We start from the raw sequence: 17,584 nt of genomic DNA, 5'->3' as shown, positions 1-17,584 counted from the left end.
GTGGAAAACTTGAAACCGTAAACAACTTTATTTGTTAAAATCACACTCTAGAGTCTAGATGCTCGTATTGTTGGTGTATTTTTTAAAGATATGATCATTTGTTCTGATTCCCACAACATTATAAGTACGTATGTAGCTGTATAATATGTGTTGTGCATGTGGTACAAAAATATATCCCCTTGACAAGTAGTCACGAACAAAAGGTTTGTCGCCTCTCCTGCTGCCCCACAAACCCAGAGATTCAGACTCATGAACCAGAAGCAGTAGACACTGATGCATTACTGTATATAATATTCTGTCCATAGCTGCTTCGGATCCACGAGTCTTGAATTTTGGGGTTCATGGTCCAGCAGAAGCGACAGTACTTTTGTTCATGACTGTACTGTATCTACTAAATGCATCTCTTGCTATGTATCAATTCATGTATTCTTTGACATTTATTTCTTGATATGATAAATATTCCTTAGTGAGCTATGAATGGAAATGACTATGTTAAATAGGTTTCTGTTCTGTATTTCTTACGAATTTGTCCTTATTGGTTGCACAAAAGTGGACAGGGTTTTGAAGTAGAGGGAAACTGCATGTTAAAAATATGCAAGGAACTGACGAAATGAAACCTCCTAATCAGAGAAACCAGGAGAACCTTACCTAATCTCCTAGAGCCCCCCTTAAATGTTAAAAAAAAATTTATATAATTAACAGATTCAGGAAGATAAAGAGGTGCCACTTGAATGAGGAAATTGTACAGTGTGGTGTTCTGATATATAAATCACTATATAAATCACTATATATTGTTATATTTTATAGAATCATTGTATGTACTGTAGTTGTTATGCTGTAATTTGTCAGTTTATAATGCTATCATTGTAGTTATGCCACATTCTGCCATTGTTTACTGTATATTACTGTCATTGTAGTTATGCCATAAATCTGCCATTGTTTACTGTATATTACTGTCATTATAGTTGTTACACTATATTCTACCAGTGTTTACACATGTTGCAAGTGGAAATAAATATTACCGAAGCATTTGATGTCTTCATGTGTCAGGTTCACCTCCAATATTTTTAATTTCCATTTCTTTTCTTTGTACCTGAGATACTGTACAGAGAGAGAGAGAGAGAGAGAGAAATTTTGCTCCCTTTGTATCTCTCCTTGATTTGGTAAACAAATTCCTGAAACATCACCAATTCTAATTTAACTTATTTAAATTGCTGGTAATTCATATACTTCACACACATTGATTCTTTCAGATAAACTGTACAGTACAGTATTAGCTATCACTCAAAATATCTGCAGTACATTCAAATGAGTTTATAGATGACTATTGTTTTCACCACCTTCACCCTAATTTTCACAAGTCATCAAATTCCCCTCATATTTGCCCTAGCCCTGTCCTCAAGGAAGGATGAAAATGTCTCCAACTCCCTAATTACAAGACTAAAATTGTAGATAAGTTTATGATTTCTGTGTCAGAAGTTGTAAACTGGTTCTTTGTTGTTATAAATTTACAAGTTGTGTGGATTAGCTAAGGAATGACGATGAAGAACAAACCATAGCTTATAAAACCATGATGTCAGAGAGTAAGAAATTAAAATTCATGATTAGCATAAAATAATTTTGGCCACTAAAACAGAATAAAATGGGTATGGTAACTTTTACCTCCTGTCCTGAGTTAAGTAAAAGCTCACCCTGAGCACACCCAGTCCACCTAGCTGTAAATGGGTACTGTACCTAACTTTACAGTTGGGGAAGTGAAGGCAGTTGGAGAAAATGTTGGAGACTATTTGGGCCAAGAGATGAATGATCTTGAATGTGGAAAGGAGTTTAACCAAGAATGACAGGGGGAGAAGTTGAGAGAAATTACCCCAGAGATGAGAATCTGATGACAGAGGCTGCAATTACACATAAGAAGATTGGAAGGCAGGGAGGTCCAGGGTGTGGCAGAAATGGACATTCATTGTGTCTACAAATACTTGTTGCGCTTAATACAGATACAATTGTTTTGGATTTTAGATCAAATTCACAGGAAAATTTTAAATACAATATGTTTCTATTAACTCAGAGGCTTCACATGACATGTGCTCACATGGCTTTGGTTCACGTCATATGAAGTAATGTAATGTCACAAAACTGTTTGAATTGCCAAGCACACCTGGCTAGATTATGTTACCAAGTAGGAATTTGTCTTTTACTTGTTCACACATGTGGCTTGCACTTCACATGCCTCACCACATGTTTCTACCTAAGCACAAGTGTAGTAGGGGACTCTTGACTCTCAGCAGATTAATGATCAATTACTGGAGGCAGTAATAATAACTGTAAATAGTAATAACATAATGTAATAAAATAAAGTGTCCTGTGCCTCACACTGCCTACAAATCAGTGTTGTTTACCTCATACTGCCAACCCCACCCCACAGTGTCACACACACCACTTCATGCACATGTACTTCTTTACTGTTTATATCATGCATGAGCAGTTCCTAAGATTAGAATTTTTTTTTTTTTTCAAAAATATACCTGCGTGTGTGTGAGGGAGGATAGATACAGTAGCTGGCTATCACTAGGTAGTGTTTCCCTATATTTGTCATTAAAATTGAATTGTTGCTCCTGTCTACAGTATATGAGTTCACTTTAATTTTTAGGAGTACTGTACTGTATAGAATAAAAATAAATTCTTATGGGAACATTTGTTGCATTTTTTAGTCTAGCTTTATTTTTCTCTATATGAACATATCCAGTTACATAATACTGTACATGATTATGGTTACCAGTAAAGAAGTTTCTCTAAATGTAATTTCAAGATTCATACAGCATAACTTTTCCAGAATTTGTCTACAGTATTTCATGAAAATGGAGAAAAACTATATTACAACCACATAACTGTTGTAACTGAAGAATGGACCACTTAAAGAGAATTAACAACCCTTACTTATCCTTATCTAACTCACCAGAATTTAGGTATAGCATTATGTCATGACAGAAAACAACATCTTAAATGAAATAGAATAATCTTTAATATCCAAACTAATTTCCATTATGATACAGCGATAAGTTATCCTCAAGTGTGTTTTAAGACTTAAATAGATGATGATTATATACACATACAGTATATATAGACACAAATACAGTAAGGGCCAGCATAATGAGTGATACATGTTCCTAAAAAGTGCTCATTATGTTATTTCTCATTCAACAGGAGTCATTTACCCCTAGGATCCCATGATAAAAGCCGAGATGTGTTCCAGCCCAAAATTTTCAACCCAAAACCTCAATTGTGACCCAATATATTGTTATCACAGGTCAGCGATGGTAGTCTGCATTCAGCAAGAGATGGCAGCAGAGAGAAGCGACATTACCCACAATGCACTGGTTCCTGGGTTTGTTATTGATTTTAACTGCTTTCTTGATCGGTCATGCCTCTTTGACTGTTTTAGCCAGAATTTTGGGGGGTATATATTACATCCCTGCATCATACCACCAGTGCATAAAAAGAAGGCTGCCCCAGACCCCAGTAAATGCCAAAGATGTGTTTATTCACCTCAAAATAAGGCTGATAAGATAAATGTAAAGACTAACACAGCATGTATGGTTATGTGTTAATGTGTTTAATAGTCTTGGGGGGCTATTTAGGTTGGTTATGGGGAGGCAGCTTGGGGGTCTTGGGATGAAACCATATTTTTCCCCTTAGATAGTTGACTTATTGCAGATTTGCCTATCACAGCACTTGTCTGGTCCCTAACCCCTGTGAATTTCGAGGATAGATGTAATAAATTCATGCTTACTACCCATTCGTTACAAAAATATTACTATTTATTGGAGAGAAAGCAACATCTCACAGGTGAGCATCTGCCTAGATCACAATGCAGTGCAGATGAAAAAGCAGTGACTAATGAGAGTTGATTCATGAGTACTTTATTCACTGAATCAAATAAAAATTTGTTAATTGAATTTTCATACCCTAAAACACTAAGCTTGTAAACCGAATTCTCATTCATCTGTTACTGGTTTAACAGAACCTTACTGTATGTAAAGCACAAAACACATACAGAAATATACATTACAAAAACAAATCTTCCCAAATAAGGACAGAAAATAAACTTAGCTCAGATACCCTGAGGGTAGGGAAAAAGTGAGGGCTGAACTTCAGAAACCCAAGTTTACATTAGAAATGTTCAAAGCACATAACATGATAGTGGATTCACCCAAGTGACTGCAGTGACTGCTCAACTCGTGGTCTTTGCAAAGAAACTTTTACTGAAGATCATGGTTGAGATTTTGCCTTTGCTATCCACTGATTTACCTGGTAAGAATTACCTTATAAGTAACCACTAACTCATTTGTGTTGAACAGTTTCCTTGCCTTTTGATGTAAATATTCCCCAGGGGAGTTCAGAGCAAGTATGTCACACAAGTCGTTTAGTAATGAACCAAAGGCCATAAAATAAATGGTTGCTGTAAATCATACTATTTACAAATACCATTCTAATTGATGTATCAGTATAAATGACTGTCTACAGTGTAATAAAATTTGAACATATTCTCTGAGATAAGATGATCATGAGGAAATAAAGCTATAGAGAGAGCACTGCAGCATCCTACTCTCGGCTGACACTCCTTCTGAAAGTCATGGTCTTCACTCCAGGGAATTTCTTCATATCATCAGCCACATCTGAAATGTCTCCCATCTCAGCATCTTGCTCACCATGGGCACCATCTCGTACCTCAATGTCATCCTCTGTTCCTCTCTTGCGTCCTGTGTGGTGACCTCTACTCTTTCCTTCATTTAATTTATAGTACCTCTCACTATTGGTTTCGTTACTCTTCATCCTGCTCTCCCTAAAACTCTTATTACCCACCTGGCTATCCCTACCCCTCTCTTCCTTAGACTTCGAATACTCTTGCTCAAAGTCCACAGAGTCACTTCTGGATTCTACAGATCCTTCTTTGGAGTTCGCTGTATCTCTTTGGGTATCAGAACCTTCTTTTTTTGACTGAGAGTGGTACTTTTTGGGGTCCCCTGAAGGCATGACAGGACTGGGACTAGATGAGGATGTTTCTGCACCTTCCTCTCGGTCTTGACGCATCCGACTACTAAGTCGAGATTGCCCTGGTCTGTAGAGAGCCATTGCTGGACGATCCTGTACAAGGAATAGAGCAAATATTATGCAAGTTCCACAAGACAAAGTTTGTATTTAATATCATTTCTCCTCCCTTGCATAATCTACCTCAAATAAGTTACTTCCTCAGAAACATGGAAGTACAGTAGACCCTTGGCATTCGCAGGTTTGCGATTCACGATTTCGATGATTTGCAGTAAGCAAATGGTGGCTATGGTGGCTAGCTTGCGAGCCTTTTCCTGCAGCACAATGAGTCACCCCACGCAGCATCTCGTGTTGTACTGTCAAAACTTTAGTGTTCCTGTGTGAAAATGGCCCCTAAAAGACTGCCTAGTGTCAGTGCTAGCGGAGTGAAACGTAAAAGGCAGTGATGACCCTGACAAAGAGAGTTGAATTATTAGACAAGTTAAAAGAGGGGATGAGTGCTGCCACGGCTGGTCAGATGTTTGGTATAGGTACCTACAGTAGTGCACTAAGGTAGTATAAGTTGCTAAAAGCAGTTTTGCCTATTAGCGCCAATCTTTGGAACCTATCCCTCGCGAATAACAAGGGTTTACTGTATGGCATAAGTGGGTACTGTATGCTGTGCTGTCTCTGTACATAGATACCTGTACCTCAAATGGACAAGACTATCAAGAACAATGGGGGTCTGACAGAGGCTAGAGGCAACCTTCACCTGATGTGGCTGCCACTAGTTGTTGTGACTGCTAGATAAATTGTGTAGATAAATTTGGTAACTTCTGAGTAATGGATGAAGTGCATGTGTGTAAGGGATACTGTACAGTCAACCCTCGCTTTACGCGGTCCCACATTCCGCGATTCCACGTTTACGCGGTACCCTGCCGAAACCGGAATGCTCACATTCCGCGGTGCGTGTACCCCTTTACGCGGAGAGCGGCTGGCGAGCCGCGCCATTTTTGGATCCAAACCTCCCGCCATCTCTCCCGCCCTCCGCCATGTTGTGTAAGCGGCGCGAGCAGTGCGAAGGTCGCCCAGTCATCAACATACGATTACATCTGCCTCTGGAACCAACCCCCCATCCCCATGTGCCCAGCCATCTTTTCTACTAATGTAAGTGTTAAAAAACCTAATATTATTGATATTTCTCTTAATTATTAATTGTGTGTGCATACCATCATAAAATTAAGAAGTTATTTTTACTAAAACGTAGGTAGTGTGTCTGAAAAAGTGGAGTTTGGGGGTCGGCCCGGTCTCTATTTCAATTAATCCCATATGTTATGTTGTTCACTTTACGCGTTTCTCACTTTCCGCGTTACCCTGTGGGTTGAATTAACCGCATAAAGTGAGGGTTCACTGTATATAGTATAACCAATGTGACATGAAGCCTGCATTTTACATTCCTATACTATATGACAATCATCAGTATTTTGGTTAAATATAAGATGTATATTTTTCCCAAATATACCTGCGTGTGTGTGAGGGAGGATAGATACAGTAGCTGGCTATCACTAGGTAGTGTTTCCCTATATTTGTCATTAAAATTGAATTGTTGCTCCTGTCTACAGTATATGAGTTCACTTTAATTTTTAGGAGTACTGTATAAAATAAAAGTAAATTCTTATGGGAACATTTTCTCTATATGAACATATCCAGTTACATAATACTGTACATGATTATGGTTACCAGTAAAGAAGTTTCTCTAAATGTAATTTCAAGATTCATACAGCATAACTTTTTCAGAATTTGTCTATTTCATAAAAGAGGATGGTGCAACATTCTAAGAAAGGAAAAACTGAAGAGTAAGAATGTTCAGTAATGATTTTGTTGATTATAGTTTAGAGTATTAAAATGCTTCAAAAGAAAAGGGGGACAGGAAAGGAGTAACAGCAACAGAATGAACAAGTGAACCCTGAAGGGTACATAATACCCTTCAACAGGTGATAAGTCGAGTTATAAGAAATATCTGACCCTGAGGGCATAAATAGGTTTAATGTAACAGGGTATTTGAGTTGTCTGCCATGAAATAACCATTACTGGTATATATAAAAGGTAAATGTATTAGCAACAACAACACATTTTAATTTTGAGATAATACAGTACTGTACATGTATACACACTGTGATACTATAATGTAGAGAACAATGAAAATGAGGCACAACCCATGAAATAGTTAACAAGTAAACCTTATTTTCATACTACAGGTACTTGACCATGGTATCAGGACAACTGCCCCCTGGACAATTGTCCCCCCATTGCCCAGAAGTAATGTTTGTCAGGCAGGAAATCAAGAGGAAAGCTATTAACACCCAAGAGACAGCGCAGCAAATTATTAACAAAACAGTTCAGACCACAACTACCACCTGTTAGACATATTCAACGTGCAACAAGACACTACAAACAAGCTGTCGATGCCCCTCATCCCATTCCATTAAACCTCACTGACTTGGTCATTCCATCTGAGTATAAGATCACAGCTGATGGTGAAGATTTCCTGTTGTATGATAGTGGACCTCCGGCTACTGGAGAATTCAACTGATTGGTCAATGGATGTTTCTACCACTTATTGCAAAACATATATTGCAAGGTGCAATCTGGGGGATTACAAGGAAAATATCAAATTGAAGTTGACTTTGCCCTGAAAATTCGAATGTTACCAGCCCTGGCATTCATCCCACAAGATGAAGTGGTTGATGCATTTGGGACACTGCAAGAGACTATGCCACCTGAAGCTGATCCTGTCATAGAGTACTTCGAAGATACATAGGCAAACAACGTCAACATAATAGGTGAGTTCCACGTTTCCCTGTCAGCATGTGGAATATTTATGATCGTGTAGACAAAGATTTACCTAGCACCAACAACTCCTTGGAAGGATGGCATAACCATATGCAAGCTCACATTACTTCATTCCATCCAAATATCTGGAAGTTTCTTGAAGTGTAGAAGAGGGAGCAGGCACTGACCAACATCACCATCAACCATATTATTGCAGGAGATCCAGCACCACCTCAGAGGAAACGCTATCAGGATTCAACAGCCAGAATAGCAACCATCGTACATGACTTCGAGAACGGCCTGTGTTGGACTTTTTGAGAGGGATAGCCCACAACGATAGCCCACAACTTGCAATTTTAGTGTGTAATATATGTCAGTCAATTTCTAAATATTAAATATGACTGATCCACCATTTTATTAACCTAACCACAATTTTTTATCAATGTTTCTCTAATTACAAAATTGTAGTGCTAAAAAGAATTGTATGAGTTGTGCATTTTGTGTATACAGGGTATAATTATTACTACAAATAAAACATGAATAAATTTCATTAATTCTTAGTGTTACTTTCTCCTCTCTATTCAGTTAGTTCCATGTTTTCTGCCAGTTATTCACTGGCAATGACGGGCAAATGTCCAGGGGGCAGTTGTCCTATGGGGGCAGTTGCCCAGGGGAGAAGTTGTTAGGGGGCAATTATCCAGGGGGGGCAATTGTCCAGGGGGGTGGTTGTCCTAGAGCCCTTGACTATTTATCAGGCTTCCAGGAAACCGGGTATTCTAGAATACAGGCTCGTTTTGAAAGTAGCTACTTTTGAAATTTTCTGGCTTCGTAATTCGTTGGCTGGGCGCTTCGTTTTGATTTTGGTGGCACTATGCTGGTCCATGACAGCCGCATGGCCAGCTCCTCAGTTTAAAATAATAGCTAGTGTCTGTGTTGCTCGATAGAGAGGCTGTACATGAGTGTCTCAACATTAATGAAAATGCTCCAGTTGTATTCCAGCTCAGTGATAGTGAAATTGTAGATGCGGTAATGACTGTTGACAAGAACAAACCAGATGAGTAATGATGATGATAGTAATGAAAGTGCATTGAAAGAATAAGAGAAAGTTTCTATAGGTTAGGTACATTAACCTGACTAAGGAACTGACTTGGGAATGGATCAAGAGAGCTTCATTAGTGAGCAGCACATTATCTGGGTGTATAAAATACAAGAGGTTTTCATAAAAAAACAATAAAAATAATAATTATATGAAACAGCCAGATAAAGGGTCCCACACCTGTACTTACAACTAAAAATTATATATCATGTTGATTAAAGGTAATGTTAGTATGTGGATAAGCCAGAAGATAAAAATTTACAACTAACCTTATTTCTTATCCTTCTTTCCATTCTTGGATCTTTCTCTCTTTTCTTGCGAGTAGGTTTCTCTTCAAAAGTTTCATCTCTTTCCTGTGGTTCTTTACCAGTTTCTTCTTGGTTGGTGTCATCGTTCAAGATCCCCTCCTCACTCTTCTCTTGCTGGGAGTCCTGTGCTTCTAACACTTCCATAGGTTCTGTTGACACTGTAACTCTTTCATTATCAATTTCTTCTACATCCTTTGTCTTAACTTCCCTCTCAATATCATCTTTACTTTTTTTTTCTCTATCTTTTTCTTCCTTCATTCTTCTTTCCCTCTCTCTCTCTTCCTTTCTACGTCCTTCACTGTAACGTTTAGATTTTGCCCCTTCAGGTTTGTTCACATGACTTTTCTCATCCTGCCACTCTTCCTTTATTTCCTCTCTCTGTCTTACTCTCTCTTCCTCCTTCACCTTTATCTTTTCTTCATGTCTTCTCATCCTGAAAGATAAAAGTAAATTCATTTATTCAATAAGAGTGATTGCATCATTGATAAAAAGGTTAAATTTACAACTTAAGTTGGAATGAAAAAATGGCCAAGTGAGAATGTTGTTTTAGAAATTTTACTTATTAAAAGAATTCCTCAATGTGCCAAACATGGTCATTTGCACGTATTCTAGCTCTGTCTATGAACAACAACTATGCCAGGTTTCAGGTAAATTACCATACTTGAAAAATAAGGGAGGAATTGATTAGACAAATAACAGATTGTATATGTAGGCACTACCAGAGAAATGAAAGAACTAATGATGATAACAGTGAAATCAAGTATGGTACCTCCAAATTTCCTGAAAAGGTTACACATATAAACTTCTCTTGTTCATATGATAAATTAAAAATATAATGATTCATTCATAACTTAATACAGCAAACAGAAATTCCCCCTCAATCACTGGATTTTTAATCCAAAATAGTATTCTGTATTTGCAACTGGTCACTAGTGCAAATGGTTGTTATGTTCCTAATCTAGATGGGTGGTGGTGGAGTGGTGTTGATATAGATACAGTAGTTGGCAGTGCAGATGATGGTATAGTTGGTGAGTGGTATAGAAGGGTGGTGGAGAAGATGGTTGGTAGTGTACAGTAGTTGATTAGTAGTAAAGATGGTTAGCGGTGCATATGGTTGGTAATGCATATGGTTATGTTGTTGGTGCATATAACTGTGTTGAAGGTGGCTAGTGGTGGAAATGGTTGGTGATGTAGATGAATGATGGTGTGGATTGATGTTGTGATGTCTCTACATAACCATATCCATTATATATCTCCGCTAGAGGAGTTTCAACAAGGAGAACAGCCATATTGGTACTTCCCATCACAGTTTGTATATTGTTTTGTTACATTCTGAGTCTCTACCACAAATATTATATCAAATATATATATACACTACATGATAACTGCCTCCAAATGATCCAGGTGAATGGACAAGTGGAGAATAGTCAGCATGTTAAAAATCAAATTTACCTGTCTTCTCTTTCTTTTTCCTTTTCTTTTTTCATTAACCTTCCTTTTTCTCGCTCTCTCTTTTGCCTATCTTCTTCAATTCTTCTTTGTTTCTCTTTTTCATACCTTTCTACTTTCCTTGACATCTTTACCTCAGTGGTATAATCCTCCCTAATTCTTTCTGGTCGCAATACCTGCAAATAAGTAAAACAATGAGTTATCTTTGATAATATTATATTATTTATAACTACAGGGATGGGTGATTAATGTGACAAAATGCAACCCCCTCCCCCCTGCCCAACAGTTCTACAGATGCATGTAATATGCAAAAGCTTTAGGCAAACTGCAGTACAGTCAACCCTCGCTTTACGCGGTCCCACTTTACGCGTTTCCACGTTTACGCGGTACCCTGCCGAAACCGGAATGCTCACTTTCCGCGGTGTGTGTACCCTTTTACGCGGAGAGCAGCGCGAGCAGGGTGCGCACAAGGTCACCTAGTCATCAAAACATTACCGAGTTCTTCACCCGCCACCCACCACAGCCGGTCCAAGTCAGTGATAGTGATAATGATAGTGAGGATATGGACTTATATGGACTTTGAGGGGTTTGACAAAGAGGCCCTGCAACCCTCTGTGGTGGATAGTGATACAATTGATGCGAGTGATACAGGTGAGGGCCAATAATCTGCCCTCTGCCTCGGAACCAACCCCCCATCCCTGTGTGCCCAGCCATCTTTTCTACTAATGTAAGTGTTAAAAAACCTAATATTATTGATATTTCTCTTAATTATTAATTGTGTGTGCATACCATCATAAAATTAAGAAGTTATTTTTCTACAACGTAGGTATTGTGTCTAAAAAAGTGGAGTTTGGGGGTCGGCCCGGTCTCTATTTCAATTAATCCCATATGTTATGTTGTTCACTTTACGCGTTTCTCACTTTACGCGGTACCCTGTGGGTTGTATTAACCGCGTAAAGTGAGGGTTGACTGTATATATTATACTGGTGGGCAGACATTTTGTCACCAGACAATTCATCACCAATCTTTTGAATACAGGATACTCTTTTATATTTCTTAAATTTAGATAATATCTTAATTTGGGAGGCAATTAAGCCATGGTTAGGTTACGTTTATAGTGAACCGGTGACGAAATGTCCAGTGAGAAATGTCCTAGAACCACTATATAATGCCAGGCTACAAAATAAAGTCAAATCAAACCATTCATGCTGAGCAAAATTCTGGATACACTTCCAAAAGGATGTGGGAGGGTCCAGGTCCATACCACAAAATTGGTTCCTCACATAACACAGCTTAATCCATCAACATTTAAAAATTATGAGTGATTCATCTGTGTAAACACACAAGTAGAATAATGAGTACTACCTTCACCGAGCTGTCATCCTTTGTGTCCTCCTTCTTCTTTATGTCCCTGTGGTCCTTCACATCTTTCTTCTTTCTTTTATCCTCTTCTCTTGCCTTTTTTCTTTCAAATTCTTTTCTTCTCCTCTCTTCTTTTTTCTCTTCTTTACTTCTCAATTTCTCTGCTTTTTTTAGTTCAATAAACTCAAGAAGAGGCGTCTTGATTTTCATCACTCCATTGTTTGCTGCAATCAATACACATGATTTTCTAAAGAATTTTGTTACCAATAAAATTTGTGATATAAATTACAAAAAAAAGTAAATAAAAATGGTTATCAATCAATACACACTATATAACAAATATATATTGAATATTAATCACTTATGTACAGAGTACCCTCTCTGCTGAATAGAATCGTCTGACACTAGTAAAATAAAATATTTAAAGTGGCATCTCTGTAGTGAAGGTTAATGAGAGTGAAAGTTCGTTGTCATGAACTACCTAACCACCTTTCAAATTGAAAGTTTAATATACATAATATTACTTATAAAACATATTGGTCTCAATTAAATATGTACTTAAAAAGTCTTTTTCTTCTTTTGAGGGGACAATTTTTTGTCCATATGAAACCATCTCCAATTACATAATGGATGTCAATGAAAAATAAGTTTTGAGTTATGGAATTTTGGGCTAAGGACAACTTTTAATGAACATAACCATAATGTAACTCAGGGGATGTCTGTGCTGTATTTGAATGCTTGGAGGAATACCTGTACTGATCTGTGTTACGACTATTAAAGATGCAGTAATCTACAGAAGTGTTGAAATGATACTGATGGTATTGGATAAATCTGTGAAACGTCTCAGAGAACTGTTACAACATGGGGTAAAAAATGGTGGGAAACTTGAGTAGAAGTAACAATGTTAAAAACAATAGTGTATTCACAGAGTAAATTTCCATAGTAGCTGTACAGTATAACAAAATACTGTAGTATCAAGAGTTTGGACATTGGGATTCATTTCTTTTTTCTTTTCTTTTTTCAAAATAGTTACCCTTTAACTCCCTATCTTGTGCCTGAATCTCCTCAAGCACAGCCTCCATTGGCGGGAGTGTCACAGTTACAGGGTTAGTGATAGTCTCCAAGAAGGCGAGGAAATCTGGGTCATGATCAATGGTTCCGCATCTTGCATCTCTCTTCTTTCCACTGGTGCGTTTTGGTATCTTTTGAAAGGGAGCAAATTCCACCATGGCAGGATGTTCATTCCCTGTACAAATGTATCAAGCAATAAGTTACAAAACCAGAAACATCTTAGACTCCACTTGTTATATACAGTATGGATCTGACAAACAACATACACTGTACTACCTATACTTAATTTCCTTTTTGGGCGGCTTCACACTGGCATTCTTTCGTCAATTTTTGTTTGTCAACTTTCAGAAAATCCTCCTACTTTTTTGTTGTGCACCATCACACATACGTTTAGAACCAACTCGCCAATTACCCTCATTCAACAACTGTCAACAAACAAGATGGGTCCAACTGACGAAGAAAGCACAGCAATTCTACGCCTTTTTTGGTGTACGAAGAGTCCTAGTGATCCCAGAGACAGCGGCGCTGCCTTATCTGGCCACCTATGGCTCCGTCATGTTGTTGTTATACCCGCTTGGTCAAAATGTAAACAACAAATGACATTTTTTTACCCTTTTAAAATCACGAAATTAAACATAATACTGTAATGAGTAATGTAAGGAAGAAGAGTAATAATTATACTTCATAATAATTTTAGCTGTATATTTTAAGTAGAAATTAGTTTATTTTTTTAACTATTTGTAGAATCAATTATGGATCTTGAGTTGACTCCGGTAAGTTGTCGAAGTTGTCGTACGAATTGTCAGTGCAGATAGTACAGACTGACAGCCAATGACAACTCCAACGATTCATGAAAAAAGTTGACAATAATGAAAAAGTTGACAGTAGAAATGCTGATGCCGCTTTTACATGACAAAACATTTACATTCATTTAATAAGTATGACATACCAAATTTTTTCATGAGGTAGTGTTGTATCATATTTTGTAGTAACATATCTAAATAATTTCACAATTTCACACATCATTGCTCTTTCTCAAAAAGGTATCTTGTAAAAAAAATATGCAGCACAAAGAACTTTATATGGCTAATAAATAAACTCACTCTCTCTCTTTAAATATGGTAGGTATACAGTATCTAATAATTACTGTACTGTAAAACCTCTACTGTCTGCACATTCTACCCATTCATATTCATAAATGTTAACTTCCTCCACCACTCACAGACAAATATTCTCTGCATCACAAACATCTCTGCTTTGGAAGAGGTTGTTGGTTTACATCCAAATGTTAAAGTGGTTCCTCTACTCCCAAACACCACTTCCCTACTCCGAATGCAATTGCCATATTCGAGAAATATTATTTGAGGAGGACCATGGAACTTTGAAGGGCTATAACATCCTTAACACATTGCTTCATGTTGGAATGAATTCCAGCAACCCACCCTGAATACTTTTGCTTTAAGTTGGTTCATGATTGTGTAGGCTTTGAAAAAAGGCAAAAAGGCATAATAGAGGAGGCTGTAGACATGAAAAATAACTTAACCTGGAGATGGATGTTGATGATATGAGTGAGTTGTTGAAGTCTCATGGCAAGTGTGTAAGTTCACAAGAGGTGTTGACTTACATATTTTTACAGTATTCTTTATGCACCTGACAACTTACAACTCATTCATTCCGCTATCAGTTCATTTAGACAATGCATTTACCTTTCTGATCAACAAATACATAGCCATCAAACTTGTCTCTGAATGTGAAGACATCATCCACATTCTTGAAGTTAATATAAGCTCGGGTATATCCATTGGGACCAAGGGCGTAGTCAGCAGTGGCGAAGTTGAAGTAGTCATGTTCTGGCATGGGAGACACAGCCTCAAGAAACTCCTCCTCTGTCATGTTCGGGGGAAGTCGACGTAGCACCACCTGAATATAACATTTCCAAGTACTTTAAGGAGAAAAAATCACATAACTGTTTTCCTTAATTAACCTAACCTAAACCCCTAGCGGGGATGGGGCTTCGCCTCCCCTCGACCCCCCCCCCCAGTGGTTATATAATGTTTTCGGTATTTAAATTATCCTTATTTAACCTTACGTAACGTATTTCCCTATTCGGGAAAAGCGTTTTTTTCAGAGTTGGGCCTGCGCACTACTTACTCCCCCTCCCATGGCTCTCCAACAGGCTCGTAGACAGTATTGCAGTATAAAATATAAAAAAAGAAACACTTCCCCAGAAGAGAACATTGTCACTAGCAATTAATAACAAAAGTTATGGTGGAAAAGCAGTGTATTCTCGCTAGAATCGTTGGCAGCATTAACCAAAAAATATACTTTTGTATCAAAACCTGGTCAGTCAATGGACGAATATTTACCCCTACTCATACTATATTATTTTAGATTGTTAAATCAGGCCAAACAAGGAGTACAAAGTGTTTTGTTGTGTAAACACAGGGAGTAAGACTACCTTGGTAAGAGGCGTATTGGTCTTCTCTTTCTTATTCTTGACATTCTGCCTGTTGTCTGTTGACCTCTTTGTAAGGCCTTCATTGTAGCTCTTAGATCCTTCTCTTCTTGATGCCTCGTTAGTCTTGACTGTCATGGGGAACACTATTATAACTATCACTACGTCAGAAAGGTTGTCAGGGAGTTGATCAGTGTTTACCTTTACTCCTCCAGTGAACCTCAGTATAAACAAGAAAATTTAATGATAATATATTTTTATCGTATTTTATTAATTATATTCTTAATTCAATAATCTCTAATTTTACATATGTAGCAAGAAGATTAATTATCAACTACTTTACAACATTGTACTATTTTATTACAGTACATGCTAAAAAACAAAATCCCTTGTGGACAGCACGTCAAACCATTTGTAAATTTGTCTGATCATTTTACTGAATCGATATTATCATATTATGGCCATCCAGTGACTTCACCACCAACTGTTGTAACATCATTACCAACTGCTGTAACATCATCACCAACTGCTGTGACATCACCACCAACTTCTATGACGTCATCACCAACTGTTGTGACGGCATAACCAACTACTGACATCAACCAGGGACGTCATCACCAGCTGCTGACATCAACCAGGGACGTCATCACCAACTGCTGACATCAACCAGTGACGTCACACCAATTTAGAGTAGGCCAGGTCAGGTCAAGTCAGGTTAGGTTAGAGTAGGTTAGGTCATGTCAGGTTAGGTAAATAGTCTCAATTCGTAAAGCATAAAGTGACTGCTTTATTTTCTTACGTGATAGTGTGCACGATAGAGGGTAGATAAAATGGGAGTATTTTATGGGTTGGCTGGTCCCTATCCCCCTGATTTTTTCATCTTGTGGGATTAATTGCTTTGATAATTTATTTATTTATTTATTTATTTATTGGGCACTCCCCTACATCCTTGTGTAAGGTGAAGCGCAGAAGCGTTTACAGTGCCCAACAGGGAAGCATGCTAAGTTCATGCTTGCCTTTATGTCTCATGAGTTAAGGGCGTAGAAGCTTGAAGAGTTAAGGGCGTAGAAGCCTGAAGAGTCAGTGGTTTATGTCATCAAGTTATTGGAAGCTCCAACAACTTTCCCTGAATACGAATTCGCAACTTAAGACTTACAACAGGTACCTACTTTACTGCTAGGTGAACAGGGACTAATGGGGGCTAGGAAGTAAGTCCAAGCAACTTCCACCGGTCCGGGAATAGAACCCGATCCCTCATGCTTTGATAACCATTGATTCACTAACCAACAACTTTTCACAGTCACCTATATATGTTGGTTATTAATGTATTATGTATACCTGTATTACTGATTAGAAACCAATCGTAAGTCTAAGTAAAGGACCCTCCTAAAAATAAACTCACGACTGCTTTGTCGGCTATCCTTGGTCAAGTTGCCTTACTGTTTACCATTGTTGTTTACTTAGTCTCTACACACAGGAAACTGTACATACAGAATACAGTACTCCCACCGTCCATGGCCTACATGCATCATGTACTATACATACTTTGTCTTTATTCATGCTCAACTGTATAACTGTAGTTTATAAAAATAATTAACAAATTGTAAACATGAATAACTACTTTACTGCATAAATATTATTATTAATACTCCGTCTAACTTATTTACTAACACTGCAGGGTCCGGTACAGGTACTGTAGATTATGGGATTAATGCTTAATGTAGCATTAGCTGTATGCCTGCGATCTATATTCTGTTACCCCTCTACAGACCATTTTCTCTCTCTGAGGTAATGAGAATGCATCAGGTGATGTCTGTCTGTATGTGTGTGAATCTGAGTGTACAGTATAGTCAGTATTGTGTCTTGTATATGATGGAACTTGGTAGGATTTTTTCTGTAGGTGAGGTCTGTCACAGACTTACCTTGGAGATATTCGTCACGTTTGTAGAAGAACCAATACATTGAGAGCATCAGTCATGGTGAAAT

The 17,584-nt window shown here is 37.8% G+C and overlaps 1 protein-coding gene across 1 annotated transcript; it reads right to left on the bottom strand.

The window, feature by feature from the left end:
* Nucleotides 1-2,996: 2,996 nt before the first annotated feature.
* LOC121871948 (regulator of nonsense transcripts 3B-like) lies at nt 2,997-15,807 on the bottom strand. The gene is made up of 7 exons (XM_042374563.1): nt 15,602-15,807; nt 14,850-15,063; nt 13,106-13,318; nt 12,076-12,296; nt 10,714-10,886; nt 9,223-9,694; nt 2,997-5,142 (listed from the first exon to the last, which is right to left on the bottom strand). Exons 1-7 carry the CDS (start codon nt 15,734-15,736, stop codon nt 4,600-4,602), a joined length of 1,971 nt encoding a protein of 656 aa, XP_042230497.1. The 5' UTR covers nt 15,737-15,807; the 3' UTR covers nt 2,997-4,599.
* Nucleotides 15,808-17,584: the final 1,777 nt, after the last annotated feature.

The sequence above is a fragment of the Homarus americanus genome, unplaced genomic scaffold (genome assembly GCF_018991925.1).
Source record: "Homarus americanus isolate GMGI-L3 unplaced genomic scaffold, GMGI_Hamer_2.0 scaffold48416, whole genome shotgun sequence".
NCBI classification, from domain to species: Eukaryota; Metazoa; Arthropoda; class Malacostraca; order Decapoda; family Nephropidae; genus Homarus; species Homarus americanus.
Note: the sequence above shows the minus strand (reverse complement) of the source record. Positions and strands in the feature narration are given on the sequence as shown.

What these genes read in the sequence shown, in the direction of transcription:
- LOC121871948 (XM_042374563.1), bottom strand. Translation starts at nt 15,736, where the DNA reads ATGACAGTCAAGACTAACGAGGCATCAAGAAGAGAAGGATCTAAGAGC. An exon ending in CCAATACGCCTCTTACCAAG is followed by an intron (nt 15,064 to 15,601) that starts GTAGTCTTACTC and finishes TGTTATATTCAG; the next exon opens with GTGGTGCTACGTCGACTTCC. An exon ending in ACAAGATAGGGAGTTAAAGG is followed by an intron (nt 12,297 to 13,105) that starts GTAACTATTTTG and finishes TATTGATTGCAG; the next exon opens with CAAACAATGGAGTGATGAAA.